This window comes from Symphalangus syndactylus, chromosome 17 (genome assembly GCF_028878055.3).
Source record: "Symphalangus syndactylus isolate Jambi chromosome 17, NHGRI_mSymSyn1-v2.1_pri, whole genome shotgun sequence".
Classification (NCBI taxonomy): Eukaryota; Metazoa; Chordata; class Mammalia; order Primates; family Hylobatidae; genus Symphalangus; species Symphalangus syndactylus.
The window spans coordinates 78,783,100-78,798,372 of NC_072439.2; the positions used below are offsets into that span (position 1 = coordinate 78,783,100).

At 35.8% G+C, this 15,273-nt stretch overlaps 1 protein-coding gene across 8 annotated transcripts in view; it reads right to left on the bottom strand.

Moving 5' to 3' along the window:
• The window catches only part of TBL1XR1 (TBL1X/Y related 1), a 180,547-nt gene that overhangs the window by 25,831 nt on the left and 139,443 nt on the right, over positions 1-15,273 (bottom strand). For all 8 annotated transcript variants that reach the window (XM_063621708.1, XM_063621707.1, XM_063621706.1 and 5 more), the window contains 6 exons: positions 7,246-7,391; positions 4,990-5,212; positions 3,943-4,075; positions 3,155-3,296; positions 617-680; positions 431-528 (listed from right to left, as the gene is read on the bottom strand). In XM_063621708.1, the coding sequence (XP_063477778.1) occupies positions 431-528; positions 617-680; positions 3,155-3,296; positions 3,943-4,075; positions 4,990-5,155 (603 nt within the window). In that variant the 5' untranslated portion in view covers positions 5,156-5,212; positions 7,246-7,391. The remainder of the gene's footprint in view (positions 1-430; positions 529-616; positions 681-3,154; positions 3,297-3,942; positions 4,076-4,989; positions 5,213-7,245; positions 7,392-15,273) is intronic.

Genomic DNA, 15,273 nt, shown 5'->3' on the forward strand with positions numbered 1-15,273 from the left:
TCTATATTCACCAGCCAAGTTAGACAAAGAAGGCTAGACAGATCCTGCATTTCATATTAGCTTCAATTAAGTACCAGGAGTTCGGCTAACAGACCAGCTCTAGAATTTCCCATGGATTCACTCCAGAGCCATATTCACTGGTGAGACTAACTAGAAATTGTAGAAGGGAAGCAAAAAGTGCAGGATGTATGACATTGTTTATGGTTCAAATTCCAGGTAAAATTATAAGTGTTCACATAGATAAAAGGATAAGGACATTTTGGTAAGTAGATTCAGGAATGAGCTGACAGACCTAAAAGTATTTCTATCATAAATTCATACGTGAATTTCCCAAATAGGAATGTTTATGTAATTGGCAGCTAAGACAAAATACTGCTTTCAATTAAACTCTGTAATACATTCACCTTTACAGAACTTAATGAGCTTTTACCTTGTCTACTCCAGCACTTAGGATGAAATTTCCTTTCTTATTCCATTTTAATGCGAATATAGGGCCTTTATGCTGCCCTAAGGTGCTAGCAAGGTTACCTAAAATTCAAAAGAAAAACATTAACATTATTTTAAATTTTCTAACTTTAGATCAACAACAAAGTAAAAAGGAAAATGCTTCATTTACCATCTTTAGTCCATATTCTGGCAAACCCATCATAGGAACCAGTTGCTAGAAGTGTACCTTCACTCTGCCAGAGAAAAACATTTCTTTAATTATATAATCTAGATATGGTATTTAATTGTTGTTAAAGTATTTCATGTTTAAATCCTGGGTACAGAAAATCCCAGGTACAGAAGAGAATGAAGACATTCTCTGCTTCAAAACTTGCCAGTTTTGCCTACTTGTGAGTGCCACTAAAGGCCTATGAAACCCTTCCACTGTCGTGACGCTAATGTTGTACCGGGGCCTTATATCCAAAGTTCAACAACTGACAGTGATTGCTCTGGACCAGGATCTGTATCACCCCGCCTGATGCATGCCAAAAGTATTCTCACAGACTCACACAACTAAGAATGAAGGTAGGGTGGTGGACTGGGAAGAACATCAAATTCATAATCTTACAATGATTTATTAGAAGTAAAAAAGAAAAACTTTAAAATATGATTAGAAGGTTTTATATGGCCATTCCTCTAGATCCTTTACTGTCTAAAAGAAAGTGTGTGTGTATGATCCAAACAATATCATTGTTTCAAATGATCAGATTCTTAAACATTTGAATGTTCCTTTCTATTATTAAATTCCTTCCCACTATGAAATATACGCCAATAAAAAACAGCAACAAGGAAAAGAGCCAGAAAAGAGCGCAGGCTGACTTTATAGTTAATGAAGTAAGTACAACTGCCTACTTTACCAGGAGGAAAAGTCCATATAAATTTCTCTCAACTTATATTCCCTTGCTGTGCGCCTTGCCTCAATGAATTGTGTAATAGAAGGACAGATCTAACCTACTCTATGCAAATGCAAAAGTTATAGATTACAGTAAACAGACTATTGCTCGAATGAGTAAACATTACTGGAGAACGAAATCCTGCATTACTTGACATACTATTGATGGTTTTTGGTAAGGGCATTCAAAACAAGATCACCTATTTCACATCTCTCAAGCCATTTAGCAGTACGGCTAAGTGACAAACAAAAACAAATGCTGGTTCTGGGAACTGCAGACTCAGTTCTGCTAGGATGTGGCCATCCCTTAGGGCTCTATCTGAAGAAGAAGGGGAGCCATGTTGGAGTCAACAGTAAAAGCTTATTTCCACATCCTACACAATGTTAAGTTTCCTCTAAACTATCAGTCCCTAAATGTTTTAGTTCATGAACTGCTCAACTAGGAAAAGAATACTGTAAAGATGAGAAATCTCACAGGCTCTCTTGCTTTACCCATAGAAAAGAATCATTAATTGAGGATAATGTTTTCCAAGTTCACCGTGAATAACACATTTTCAAAACGCCCACACTTTTCAAAACTATAAAATGCAGTTCAGAACTACCAAGCTCAACAAACCAATATTCATTAACCATCCTTTTCAATGCAAACTATAAATTTCATTAAATTAACATGGCCAGTGGACCCGGTAGCATAAGAAAGCTATAAGATATCTGAACTAAAATATAATAAGGGCCCATATTAAGAAAATAATTCTGTCTTGATCTTATAAGTAAATAATACTACAGTGTGTTAAACCCCTTTGGAATTTTTAGAATTGTCATATGGAGGGTAAGAGTAAATATGCTGCTGGCAATTTTGGAAGAAAATGCTAAAAATACCTAGCTATGATTTCTGAAAAAACATTTCACAGAAACTGAGAACTTTAGTAGGAATAATCATTTTAAAGACAGATCTCATTCCTTGGGAAAAGAATTGGAAGATCCTTTAGAAAGCCCACAAAGGGTTGTTAAACAGAAGAGAAAAGAACATTCATTTGCTGAGCAAAGAACGACTATCGTGATATTCTTTGCAATGCTGAAATAACCTAAGAGTTTTGGGGGAACGGTGGGGGGTAGCGGAGCGAGGTAAGAGATGTATTTAAAACTAAAAGGGTGAGAATTTATCAACAACGAAGTCAAAGATTTTTATAAGTCACAGTAGTCAAGTTGTCCTGAAAGATGTTGAATCATACACAGAATCAGAAAATTATAAGATTCCTACAGTGGGAATAAAATTTAGACGTTGTCTAGACTAATGATCCCTAAAAGGAAATTGGTAATGAAGTTCTATCAGTTCACAGAATACAGAGAAAAACAAGAACATGTTTTTTGCTACACAGAATTCTTTTATCCCCTAACTAATGACTCGGTTGTTATAGATTTAGTATGTTGTTTGTTATTATGGTAAGAATTTTTGCCTATTATCTCAAATATTTAGGTACCATTTTCATACTTCTACTTGACATTTAAGGAAAATGAAGTACAGAGTAAAAAGTAACAATTTAACCAAGAATATGCTGCGGGATACACTGAAGAGCTCGATGTTGAACCTCGGTCTAAGGCAAGTCTGTGTCCCACAGTGGGAGAGAGGGCTGGCAGGGGACGACTCCCGGTTTGTTGTTACTAGTTAATAAAACCCCAAATACTGAACAAATAGACAAACCCTGCCATGAGTCTGAGGCTCTGAGGGTTAGGTATACTAGTAATTATATCCATCATGGATACAGTGATACTCACATTCCAATCTAGAGATGTGACATCTTTGTTGCTTGGAACATCTTGCCCTCCTTCTCGTATACAATGTCTAAGTACTAACTGTGTGGAGCCACTGGTGCTGTTCTCACTAAGATTCCATATTCTTGCTGTTGAGTCTCCAGACCTACAAAAGTATGCAATATATTTTAAATCCTCATGACATTCTCACGTATCAGAACAAGGCAACATATTTACATCTGAATATTAATAAGGCAAATAAAAACTAGAATATCATGGATTTTCATTTCAGTATTTTTCCCATTCTACATGTTGGGACCCCCAAGCATTCTCAAAATAGTAAGTTTAATTAAAAATTCTACAATTACTTCATGAAGGAATAAAAAATTTATAGAGACAAAATGGCCACAACTAAGCAACAACAGAAAACCTGAATAATGCATACGTTTATAAAATGTTCAATAAGATTTTTTTTTTTTTTTTTTTTTTTTTGAGACAGAGTCTCGCTGTCGCCCAGGCTGGAGTGCAGTGGCGCGATCTCGGCTCACTGCAGGCTCCGCCCCCCAGGGTTCACGCCATTCTCCTGCCTCAGCCTCCTGAATAGCTGGGACTACCAGCTTGACTGGCTAATTTTTTGTATTTTTAGTAGAGATGGGGTTTCACTGTATTAGCCAGGATGGTCTCGATCTCCTGACCTTGTGATCCATCCACCTCGGCCTCCCAAAGTGCTGGGATTACAGGCGTGAGCCACCGCGCCCAGCCCAATAAGATATTTTTAAAAAGCCATTTTAGTATCACTTTGAGAAACATACCCTGATGCTAGGAGATCACTAACAGGGTTCCAGGCACAGATGAAAACTTCAGATTCATGGCCCCGCAACACAACAGCTTTATTAGGAGGGATTTCAACATCCCCATCCACTTCCATCATATCAGTATGATTATCTGCATCATGAAACACAAGTAAGCATTTCCAGTTAGGCAGTATTACAACATGGTGGATGGGTGAATTCTTAACTAGCAAATACCTTCCTTTATCGCATACAGTGTAACATTTCTTAATTATATCAAGTTAACCTGAACATGACTGCACAGTCTTAGTCACACAGAAAATAAATTCTTATCTTTAATTAAGTATTGACCACATACTTTTTTTTTTTAGAGGGGTGGGGGTGGGGGTGGGAGTGGGATGGGAGACTTTAATTGATTAGACCTAAACGTGGATAAAACGATAAAATCGTTTGAATTAAATACAATGTCTACCAGTACTATTCTGAGTTCCTGCCAGTAGGGGTTGCTGATATCATTCATATTAACATGAGTTGCCTTTTATCTCAATGTCAGAGCTCTATGGTTATTTGTTGATAACTAGTATTACAAATTTTATTTAGAAATCAAATGTAGATGTAAAAATTCATTTAACAATGGGAAAGGGTTTCTAAATATTTTAAAAAGAAAATAAAAGTAAATCTAGCTTTTTGGAGCTTTAGGAATAAAACTCTGAATTGAACTGTGTGATACAAGTTAGGGAAACAAGTTGGTGCAAGTAACAGATGAAATTATTTCGGCATAGAAGACGGGGCATTCTGTTAAAGCAAAATATTTCCTCTGAGAAGAAATTTTTAAAAATTCTTGTCTCCTGGGACCTTCCTGGGGTGTGGAGGGTAGGAGGAAGAGGAAGATCAGAAAAAGTAACTATTGGGCACTAGGCTTAGTACCTGGGTGATGAAATAGTCTGTACAACAAACCCCTGTGACATAAGTTCATCTATATAACAAACCTGCACATGTACCCCAAATTAAAAGTTTAAAAAATAAATAAACTCATGTAATTAAAAAAAAATTCTTGTCTGAGCTCACTTGCTATAGTATGTGCTCCATTCTCCTCCCCATTTGCTGTGTTTTCTCCATTTTTTGCAGATCCTTGTTGGCTGGCTGCAGCTGCGGCAGCTGCAGCAGCTGCTGCCTGTTGCTGTGCAAGCTTATCTCTATAAGCTTGTTGTCTTGTTTGTACTACATCAGGCATTACGGCATCTATCAGGGACAGAGACTCTATTGGTCGACCATCAAACAAGGTACCATCCTGGATTTGGAAAATTGTGAGAGAAGAAAAATCAAAGGCAATATTTAAAGTTATTTGTATTTATACAAAATCAGAAATGAAATGAAAATCTTCACTCCTAAAAAAACATTTTTAGGAACTTTCTGAATTCATTTAATTAGTCCGGAGGGAATAAAGAAACTACAAGCAGCAACTGGAAATTAGTGCCTACATTTTCCTTTTCATTTAGTTCATACTATTATTACAGTACAGAGCTGTACAGATAGAGCTGAAATGAAAGGGATAATAAGATGTAGGCCGAGCTCATAAAAAGGTTTATTAATTAGATTCTGAAATTCCGTTAGTCAAAGCAACAAACAATATGGAATAGTTCATATAATGATCAGAGGCCTGGTGCCCCATTATAGTAAAAACATCTTTTAAAAAATTAAAAACTTTGAGCTAAAAAGTTTCTTGTGATTTGATTCAAGTATTAAAGCAGAAACAGACTTCATGGGCTATAGTGCTCTTGAATATTAGGGAGTTATTGAAATTTCCAAAGCTCCACTTACTGATATTAGGAAACTCCTAATAAAGAGTTCTCCAAGTAAGCACAAGAAGAGACACAAACACAGAGCAAGTCGGAAATACAAACAGTACAAACTAGCTGGGAACATGCATATGTGAAGTCTGGTTCACTTAAACTGGTAAACATGTACCAGTGACAATCTACAGTGTTACTGTAGGGTACTGTGAGCTGCAAAAACACAGCACGTCTTTCTGAACTGTCCATTGTAATGTAATATTTGAGGAACAGGACAAAGTATTTTAACTTATAAATAATTTTAAAGAGATAACAAATCCAACACAGATACACTGTGGAATAAGCGCCATGTCAAATTTACACGTTTTAAGAAAAAATTTAGTTTTGTGTTAGTGGATGGTCACTCAAAGAGCTGAGGAAACAAACAAATCCATTTTAGTATATTATGTAATTTCTAATTCTGGTAATAATCATTGATCCAGAAGTCATAGATGCTTCAGTTTAAAAAATACTCACAAAAGGGGAACATGTTAATCTCTGAAATAAAAGTAATGGTAAAAGCTCCTCACTACACATAAAAATTTTAAACTAGGCTGGGCGTGGTGGCTCATGCCTGTAATCCCAGCACTTTGGGAGGCTGAGGTGGGCAGATTACCTGAGGTCAGGAGTCAAGACCAGCCTGGCCAACATGGGGAAACCCTGTCTCTACAAAAATACAAAAATTAGCTGGGCGTGGTGGTGGGTGCCTATAATCCCAGCTGCTAGGGAGGCTGAGGCAGGAGAATCGCTTGAACCCAGGAGGCAGAGGTTGCAGTGAGCCGAGATCGTGCCACTGCACTACAGCCTGGGCAACAGAGCGAGATTCCGTCACACACAAAACAAAACAAAACAAAACAAAACCAAAAACAACATTTTAAACTAGACCAGGGGTTTACAACCTTTTTCTGTAAAAGAGTAGACAGTAAATATTAATTTAGGCTTTGCAGGCCATAAGGTCTCTGTCTCAACTACTATTCTGCCATAAGTGGCCATAAACAATATGTAAATGAGTGTGGCTGTGTTCCAATCAAACTTTATTTACAAAAACAGAGAGCAGCATTTGGCTAATGGGCCACAGTATGCTGACCCCTAAGCCAAACAAACTACTCACATGTATTCCTTAGAGAGGCAGTACCATCCAGAGTTGGCTTCAATTATAAACTGGTTTAAATTAGGGTATATTCAAATAATGTGAGAATTTACAATTTTCAGGCCAATAATTATGATCTTAACATTCCACAGCACAATGCTGTTGTGTTAATAAAAATTATTTTATTAGTGTTTACTTATAAAAACAGATTAAGGCAAACAAACTACAACTAGGTGCCAACACCTTGCTGGTGCAACCTGACTACTACATTAGGGATGAACTGTCTGCACTTTTGTTAACCCTGTGAAGCTAAAGTCAGAATATTGAATAAGCAAGCAAGACCGCTGACTTAACGGTACATTTAAGAGGAAAAAATCAGTATTTGAAATAAGTCTTCCTTACCTCATTAATACTAACTTCTGCTTCTACATACTGTAGACCTTTCTGGATGATAGAAATCAATGCAGCGGGTGGGACGAGGGCACCATTTATATTGGACTGACTGATATGGCTTTCTATACCAAAGGTAAATGCTGAATGAGAAAATCCTAAAAACAAAAGAAAAGGCATGAGAATTTATTTTCCTAGTGGCAACATGCTAAATGACACACAAAGAAAGATCACTATAATCTTTCGAAATCCCATTCTACCCATTTAAAATCCCAGACTAAGGTCAAGTGTGTGTGTGTGTGTGTGTGTAAAAACATGTCAGCCTTTACATATTTTCTTTTTCGCTTAATGTAGTCTTTAAAATTTCTAGTAAATACTTGATTATATAGCTTCAAATTTTCTAAAATGTCATGGTACACAACTTTTCTTAACAAAAAGCATCAAACGTAAAAGGTAAAACAACCCTTTGGAAATCATGTAATTCAATTGCTTCACTTAAGATAAATCAGGCCAAGATAGATTAAGGGACATTTAATATTTCTGTAGTATATTTTAATATTTTTTACATCTAGAATTAAGGAACTTTATTTCAAATCTTTCATCCCAGCCCAGTTCAAGTATTCAGCATTTCTCAAAAGTGGTACACATAACATGCTTTAAATAGGAATTCATTCATTCTGAATGATCTTCATTTACTTCATGTAATTGTTATCTACTATGTAGTTATAATTCAATAATGTCTTTAAAGCAATCTAGCACTCAGGTAAAATTTGAAGTATTTAAATTTCTATATATAAATTGTCAAACATCTGATAAATTCAGTATTTTGGAGCTCTTTGAAACTACTTAGAACACTAAAACTAATAAAAATAAATTTAAATATTAAAAAATCATAACGGTTAAATCTCATTTTATGTATGAATTAAGTGATTTAAAAAATACCAATTCTTTGCCACTTAGTAATAACTCATCTATATGAAATATTTAAGAAATGAACAGCTAGCAAATGATTATCTGGTTTATAGGTCTCCATCAGCACTTACTTACTTTTAACTTGAAATACTTACAACCAAAGCACTTACTTAATAAAAATCTCTTTATGTTGGCCTTGCTTTTTATTAATATCTAGCCAAAATTCAAAGGTAAAATTCCAACAAGCTGATAAACCAAGGGTGGTTATTTTCTTTACTGAAATATTAATCACCAATTATCATTAAGTAGTAATTTCTATAAAGTATTTTAAACAATTCAATTAAATTGTACATGTAATATAGAATATTAATAAACATTTATACTAAACAAAGGAAATAAATACGGGCCTATTTTGGGTCTTGGTTAAACTGATTTAATCTATATAGTATCTCTGTTGGCTAGCCTATCTAGCCTAGTTATTTAGTGTTTAGTACATTTCTTTATTGGATTTTGTGCTTCCACTCTTATACTCCTTGTGGTACTTATGAACAGTCTAGTATAATATACTGTGCGCTCACAAACAGCATGTGGCTAGGAAAATCTGGTTATTTAGTAGTCAGAGTACACCTAAGTTGATTTTCCTTGTAACCCCCTCCTTCTCTCTGTGGAACACCTAACTCATTATGTTCACAACATCTAACCCACAGCGGAAAAGGCAAGTGGAAAAAATGTTACCTCTAAGACCTTGATTTTAGCCCCTGATTTTGCCCATAGGCAAGATCATAATTAAATGCATTTATAGTTTTCATCTTAATCTGGGCTCATAGAGATACCAATCGGGGGGCGGTGTGGGGGTGGGAGGGGTGGGGGCGGAGAAGCACCGTTTTGAATTGTCCCTATCAGAAAGCCCACAACTACCTGAATATGAGTAGATTCAAGATCACCAAGGTAGAAAACAGAATAAGGACGAGGGAGGATGGGGAGAAACAATGAGAGACATAGCAGTAAAATCCTCAAGCAGTGAGGTTGGAGATTCCTGTTTTCAATTATATACCCCCTCCCTGAATAAATTCACAGTAAATCATCCCTAGTAAAAACAGCCAAACAGCCAAGCAGCTTAAGAGATTTAAGAAAACTTCGAGAGAGAAGACATCATTTACAGAGGGCCTATATCATATGCTAAATACTATGTACACACATACAATTTTATTATTTTATAATCTGATGGAAAATCACAACTAATAAATGAGAAAGTACAGATTCAAATTCATTCAGAGACTCTACTACTCCTCTTGAACAGTTAAAATATGGTCAAGGATAAAGCTAAGGGAGCGAGTGAGCTTCTGTTTCCTGATAGAAAGTAAAAGACTACATCACTGTTTTGTTTTCAACTCGGGGTCCTGGAAAGTGGTTACGCAGTGCATGAAACACTGAGCCATCTTATTGCCATATTTACTGCCAAGGTTTTGAAAGTGTCTTGAGTTATGTAATGCTTATAAATTTGTTTAAGGTACATGATTTCTGTATATTCATGGCTGCAATTTAAATAGTCAAAATTGTTAAATTTAGAGTCTATCTAATTAGCTTATAGAGTTTAAGTTTAAAGTAATAATATGTCCAAGAATAGTCTAAGAGTTGCAGGTGGAACTGTGCCCATTTCTGGCTAGAATGTTGCAGATATCCTGAATTTGTTCTGTCAGACCAGGAGAAAAACTATCACAGGTGCTTACATGCATCTCAAGGTACTGCAGATGTACTTAGGATGCTCTCAGATAGCAAGGAAACATCCCTGAAGTAGTCATTAGCATTGTTTTGGCACTTCTCATTAATGTTTACCCTACAGAAGTTCCAAACTTAAATGTTCTGCTTAAATGTTGAGTTCAACTAGAATATTTTCTTTATTTCTAGCCATGGCATTACATAGCAGTTTAAAATTATTATGTTCAAAATCAATTTTCTTCTTCCCCTCCCTAAAACCACTTTTCCTTAGAAACTTCTGATCTCATTTCACTACACCTGAAAGTCATAGTCATCCTAACTCCCTGTTCTCTCTCGGTCCTTGGCATTTGACAATTTACCAAATCCTATCACTCTACCATCTGTAGATGCTCATCACCTTACCTTTTCTGCCAGATCTGTGTTTAGTCCCCATTACCCTTTGCTATGTACATTTCTTTCCCCTCCTCCTCAATTCAGTACATATGTCAAGCTACAGCTAGACTATTACTTGTAAAACAAAAAACTGAACATATCACTTCTTGCTTGAGAATTTTCAATGATCCCCTTGGCCTTCATAATAAAGGCCAAACACCTAATTATGGCAGTTGTTTTTGTAATCTGGCTCTTCTGTCTCTCCAGTCTTATCTCAATACTACACACCCTGTCTCACTCCCATTACACAATAAATTCAAGTGGTGGCAAATTACATCTAACATCTTGAATATGCTGTGTTATATATCATGCCTCTGAGCCTTATGTCCTCCTTTGCTCTTTCTCCTATCTGAATGGAGGTGAAATCCTCTTTCACTACACCAGGGCTAATCAGTCTCTCCTATGCTGATCCTAGAATTTCTGTATGTGTGGCACTTACCACACTGGTTATCACCTCTGTGGCTATGGTTGTTTGCCTATATGTGACTAATAGACTGGGATCCTGACAAAAGGGTTTAAGTCTAGTAATCCTTTAATTCTGGGAAACTAGCACATTACCTGAGTCAACAAGTACTCAATAAACATTTTTTAAATTAGAATGCAATTATACTATAATGTATTTTGGTGCATCAAAAAAAAATCTGTGACTCCAGAAAAAGCATATGACTTAAGTTTTCCTTGGAAAAATCTAAAACTTGAACTAGTTTTGTGCCAGAAGCTATTTCCATTTATCTGTAAATATATATGCAGAAAAAGGCTTTTTCCAGTGACAGCTTTTGATTTATATAATAATAGGAGGCAAAAGAGACCACCTAAATCTGTTAGATGTTAAAATCCGGCATGACCATCTAAAATAGCATCCCTTCTTTCCAAGGGTAAGAGCAAATCTGATAGTACCTCTGTAATCAAGTACTCTAAACATTGACTAGGGTATTGAGATTTAGGAAGAAGAGAGACTCCAGAAAGAAATAAGACTGAAACACATGAAGTATATAGTCATTCAGTGACAGAGAAGAGCAACGGCAGCTGGCAGGGAGTGGGGTGGCACGCATGAGATCACAAAACAGCCATTTTCTATAGATTGCTTGTTTCAGGAAGTGCTTTCCGTAAGGATGTTAGGGACTGTGTTCTCAAATGGGAGTTAGTCGTATAGAGCCTGCCAACTCTACCTTGCAAATAGGCAACATAAGAATAAGAAAATGGACTCTGAACACCATGGTTATCGTACAGGATGACTAGATGAGACAAACTGGTAAAAAAGGCAAAGCTTAAATACGACCACAACATACTGCCCTAGTCTGAAACGAAAATCTGATTGATCCAAGGTCCTATATAAGCTTCAAGTCAGAAAAGCCCAGCAAATTATACTCATGTTCTCATCATCAAATGCTTTCTTGACTCCAACTCTGCCCTACAGATCCAGATTTTAGAAAAGGTAAATAGGAAGGGGAAAAAATGACACAGGAGATCTTTGCTATTGAAGAGCTAGATCTAGTACTTATATACTAGCCATAAAATTTCGTGCCCTAATTTTGCCCTTAAAAATACATGTAACTATAAACATTTTATATAAATAATACTTTCTGAAATAATTTTAATAGCATCATAATATTCAGCCAGTAAATTATTCACGCCATAGCTGGACCTTCGAACTTTTCCAATGATCACTATTTTAAAAGAATCTTACCTCAAATATCTATATGTATAGGCTTTTGCCATGTACAATGTGTGTTGTTTGTTGTTTTTTTTCTCCTTAGGATGGATTCCCTCAAAAGCTGAAGGGGATATAAGCATTTTAAAGAAGGTTTTCATCATTGCCAAATTGCTTTCCAAAAAAAATTATTAATAATGCCAAAAGCAATTTACATGTTTCCTTATACTCTCGCTATGCTGGCTAGTCCTAAAAAACATTGAACAAATTCTCTGTTTGGCAATTATTAAAGGACCATTGTTCTTTGATAAGTGTGTTAGCAGGAATGTGTAATACAAATTTCCTGTGTCAGCAAAAAATGGTAATTCAGCTTACAAAAAGAGGAGAAAAACTTATTCGGGAAAAAAAAGAATTGTAATTATCAGCATTTATGATAACTGCTTGTTGTTTATTGTTAATTAGTCATGGATACAACCATGTGTGTAAAATCAAGGCTATTCTATATTTCATTTGATTATAAAACAAAACTATATACCTACTTGCACTTCTGTAGCTGGTCATCTACTGATAAAAACTAAAAGGCAGACTGAAGGTGGACATACCAGATGCTGAGCTCTCTTCACTGCAGTTCTTCGTGACTAGAAGCACATTACTGATAACCACTTTTAACCTGACTCCATCGAATACACTGGTAATGTCTGTTCATAAATGGCACTGGGCATAAGGTACATAGGAAGGAATTGCCCAGTTACCTTTATCTGAGTCAACAAAGAAACTGCACTGTAATATTCACTAGCCATTACAGGGCTAATGTGAAACTGCTACAATGAAACAGAAAAATGAATGAATGAGCTATATGTTACATGGTAGTACAGGTCAGAGCTTTAATGTTATACATAAAGGTTAGTTTGCGCCTACTGTGATCACGTTTTCTAAATTAAAAAATAATAGTATATGGTTCTGACTTGTGATCTTAAAAATATAACATTTGAAGTAATAATCACCATCTCAAAAAACAAATGATATGGTACAAGGCCGGTATTTCTAAGGAGACGGAAAATCCCGTTGAAAAAGTTAGGGGGGAAAAATGGAGGGAGGTAGGGTGCAAGAGAGATAAGGAGATCCTTCATAAACCAAATTCTTGAAGCCTACATGTATCATCCTTCTTATATATCATCCTGGTTAATACTGTCAACTTGCCTGGATTGAAGGATACAAAGTATTGTTCCTGGATATAATTGTGAGAGTACGCCAAAGGAGATTAACATTTGAGTCAGTGGACTGGAAGAGGCAGACCCACCCTCAATCTGGGTGGGTACGGCCTAATCAGCTGCCAGCACAGCTAGGATAAAGCAGGAAGAACATAGAAGAACATAGAAAAGACTAGATTTGCTGAGTCTTCCAGCCTTCATCTTTCTCTCGTGCTGGATGCCTCCTGCCCTTGAACATCAGATTCCAAGTTCTTCAGCTTTTGGACTCTTGGACTTACACCAGTGGTTTACCAGGGGTTCGCGGGCCTTTGGCCACAGATGGGAAGGCTGCACTGTTGGCTCCCCTCCCTTTGAGGTTTTGGGACTTGGACTGATCCACCAGTGGCTTCCTTGCCCCTCAACTTGCAAACAGCCTATTGTGGGCCTTTACCTTGTGATTGTGTGAGTCAATTCCCCCTAATAAGCTCCTTTTCATATATACATATATCCTATTAGTTATGTCCCTCAAGAGAACCCTAACACAGATTTTATATATTTCCTTCTTATATATCATCTTTCTTATAAATGGAGACAGTATGCAACATCGGTTATTTTTTAAATAAATTTTTAAAAAGTAATAATATTCAGAATCGCCATCTAGAAAGTTACTCATTTTAGTAACAAGGACATTTTGATTTTGCAATTCCAGTTAAGTCTTTCAATTATAAGATGCAACTGTTTCACAGCTTCCAACAGTCAAGTACAATATAAATGGAGAAGTTACAGAGCTCTTAGACTGTAATAGTTAAACCTAGTATCAAGAATTCTTTCCCTAAAGCAAATACACAACTGAAGATAAAATGACTTCTTATAGAAAACAGGTTTTCTTCTAAGAAAAACAGGTGTCAGAAAGTTCAAAAATAACTGCCAGAAACTATTTCTTCAGAAAAAAAATAAACCACAACTGCAAATAACTAAAGAAGTCAATGGTGACGCAAAAGGTGGGGGAGATTAAAAAGGTCCAAACCAGCTTAGTGCCTCTAAAATTAACACTGTATCAGGTTCTACTATATGCAGCTTAGCATGTACCACTAAGTATTTATCTGCATATGGTTGCTAGATAAGTTATTAGGGCAATGAAATTAATGCCCTTGGGCAAACACTAATTAAAGGAACAATACTTTTGAATCAAGTTAATCATTACTTACAGTATTATATATTAAATACGCTCAATTTTCAAGTCATCTCAAAAGAGAAAAAAAATCATTTTATTCCCTAGGAAATATTTGTTGAATAGAGAAGTCTACTTCATAAAAAGGCAGAATGGTGAGGACCAAAGAAATTTGCGTAGGGTGAACTTTCTAGTGATAAAATTGCAAAAAATAAAAAGTCACAATAGTTAATAAAAACCCTACAATAAATATATTTTTCTTTAATTAGTTTTGATGAGTCCGAGGGATGGCTTATTTAAAACAGAGATGTCCATCAAATATTTGAGGCTGAATATCACAAGGTAAATCCCTTCTCCACAGCATTTTATTTTATAGGTATTTCATAGGTAAGAAAAATGAATCTCAGAATTTATGTAATTTTGGAGGAGGGAAACTTTCAACAGATATTATCTTCTAGTATTGACAACAGTAAAAAATACTTAAGACTAAAACCATTTAAGTGATTTTCCCCCTGCAGATAGATACCACAGTCAACAATGAACAATATGCAGAGAACAAATGTTAAAAGTTCTTACATAAAAACAGTATTACTAAACCACATATTTATCAAAACATAAAAACTTTTATAATGTGTTTTTGGACAGTCTTTGATAATGAGACAGGCCAGGCGGAAATTTTATTTTTGCTTTTTGGAAGTCTTCACAAACCAGTCCTTTGAATGTCCCTGCACAAATCCTTCCTTTACCACAATGTCCCTTTTCTGCTGTCTCTTAATCCAATTCAGTGCTCTACTGCAGGGAAAGCAGCAGTATAAAGATTCCAGTTTCTTCGGTATTACTTTAGATCTTTCAAGAAACCTAAGAGTAATTTATATCGCATTTCTTAGATACTGAATGATTAATTCTCAGTAAGTATCATTTGTAGGTTGTAGTGATAAACATGATGAATCCCCAAAACAACTCAG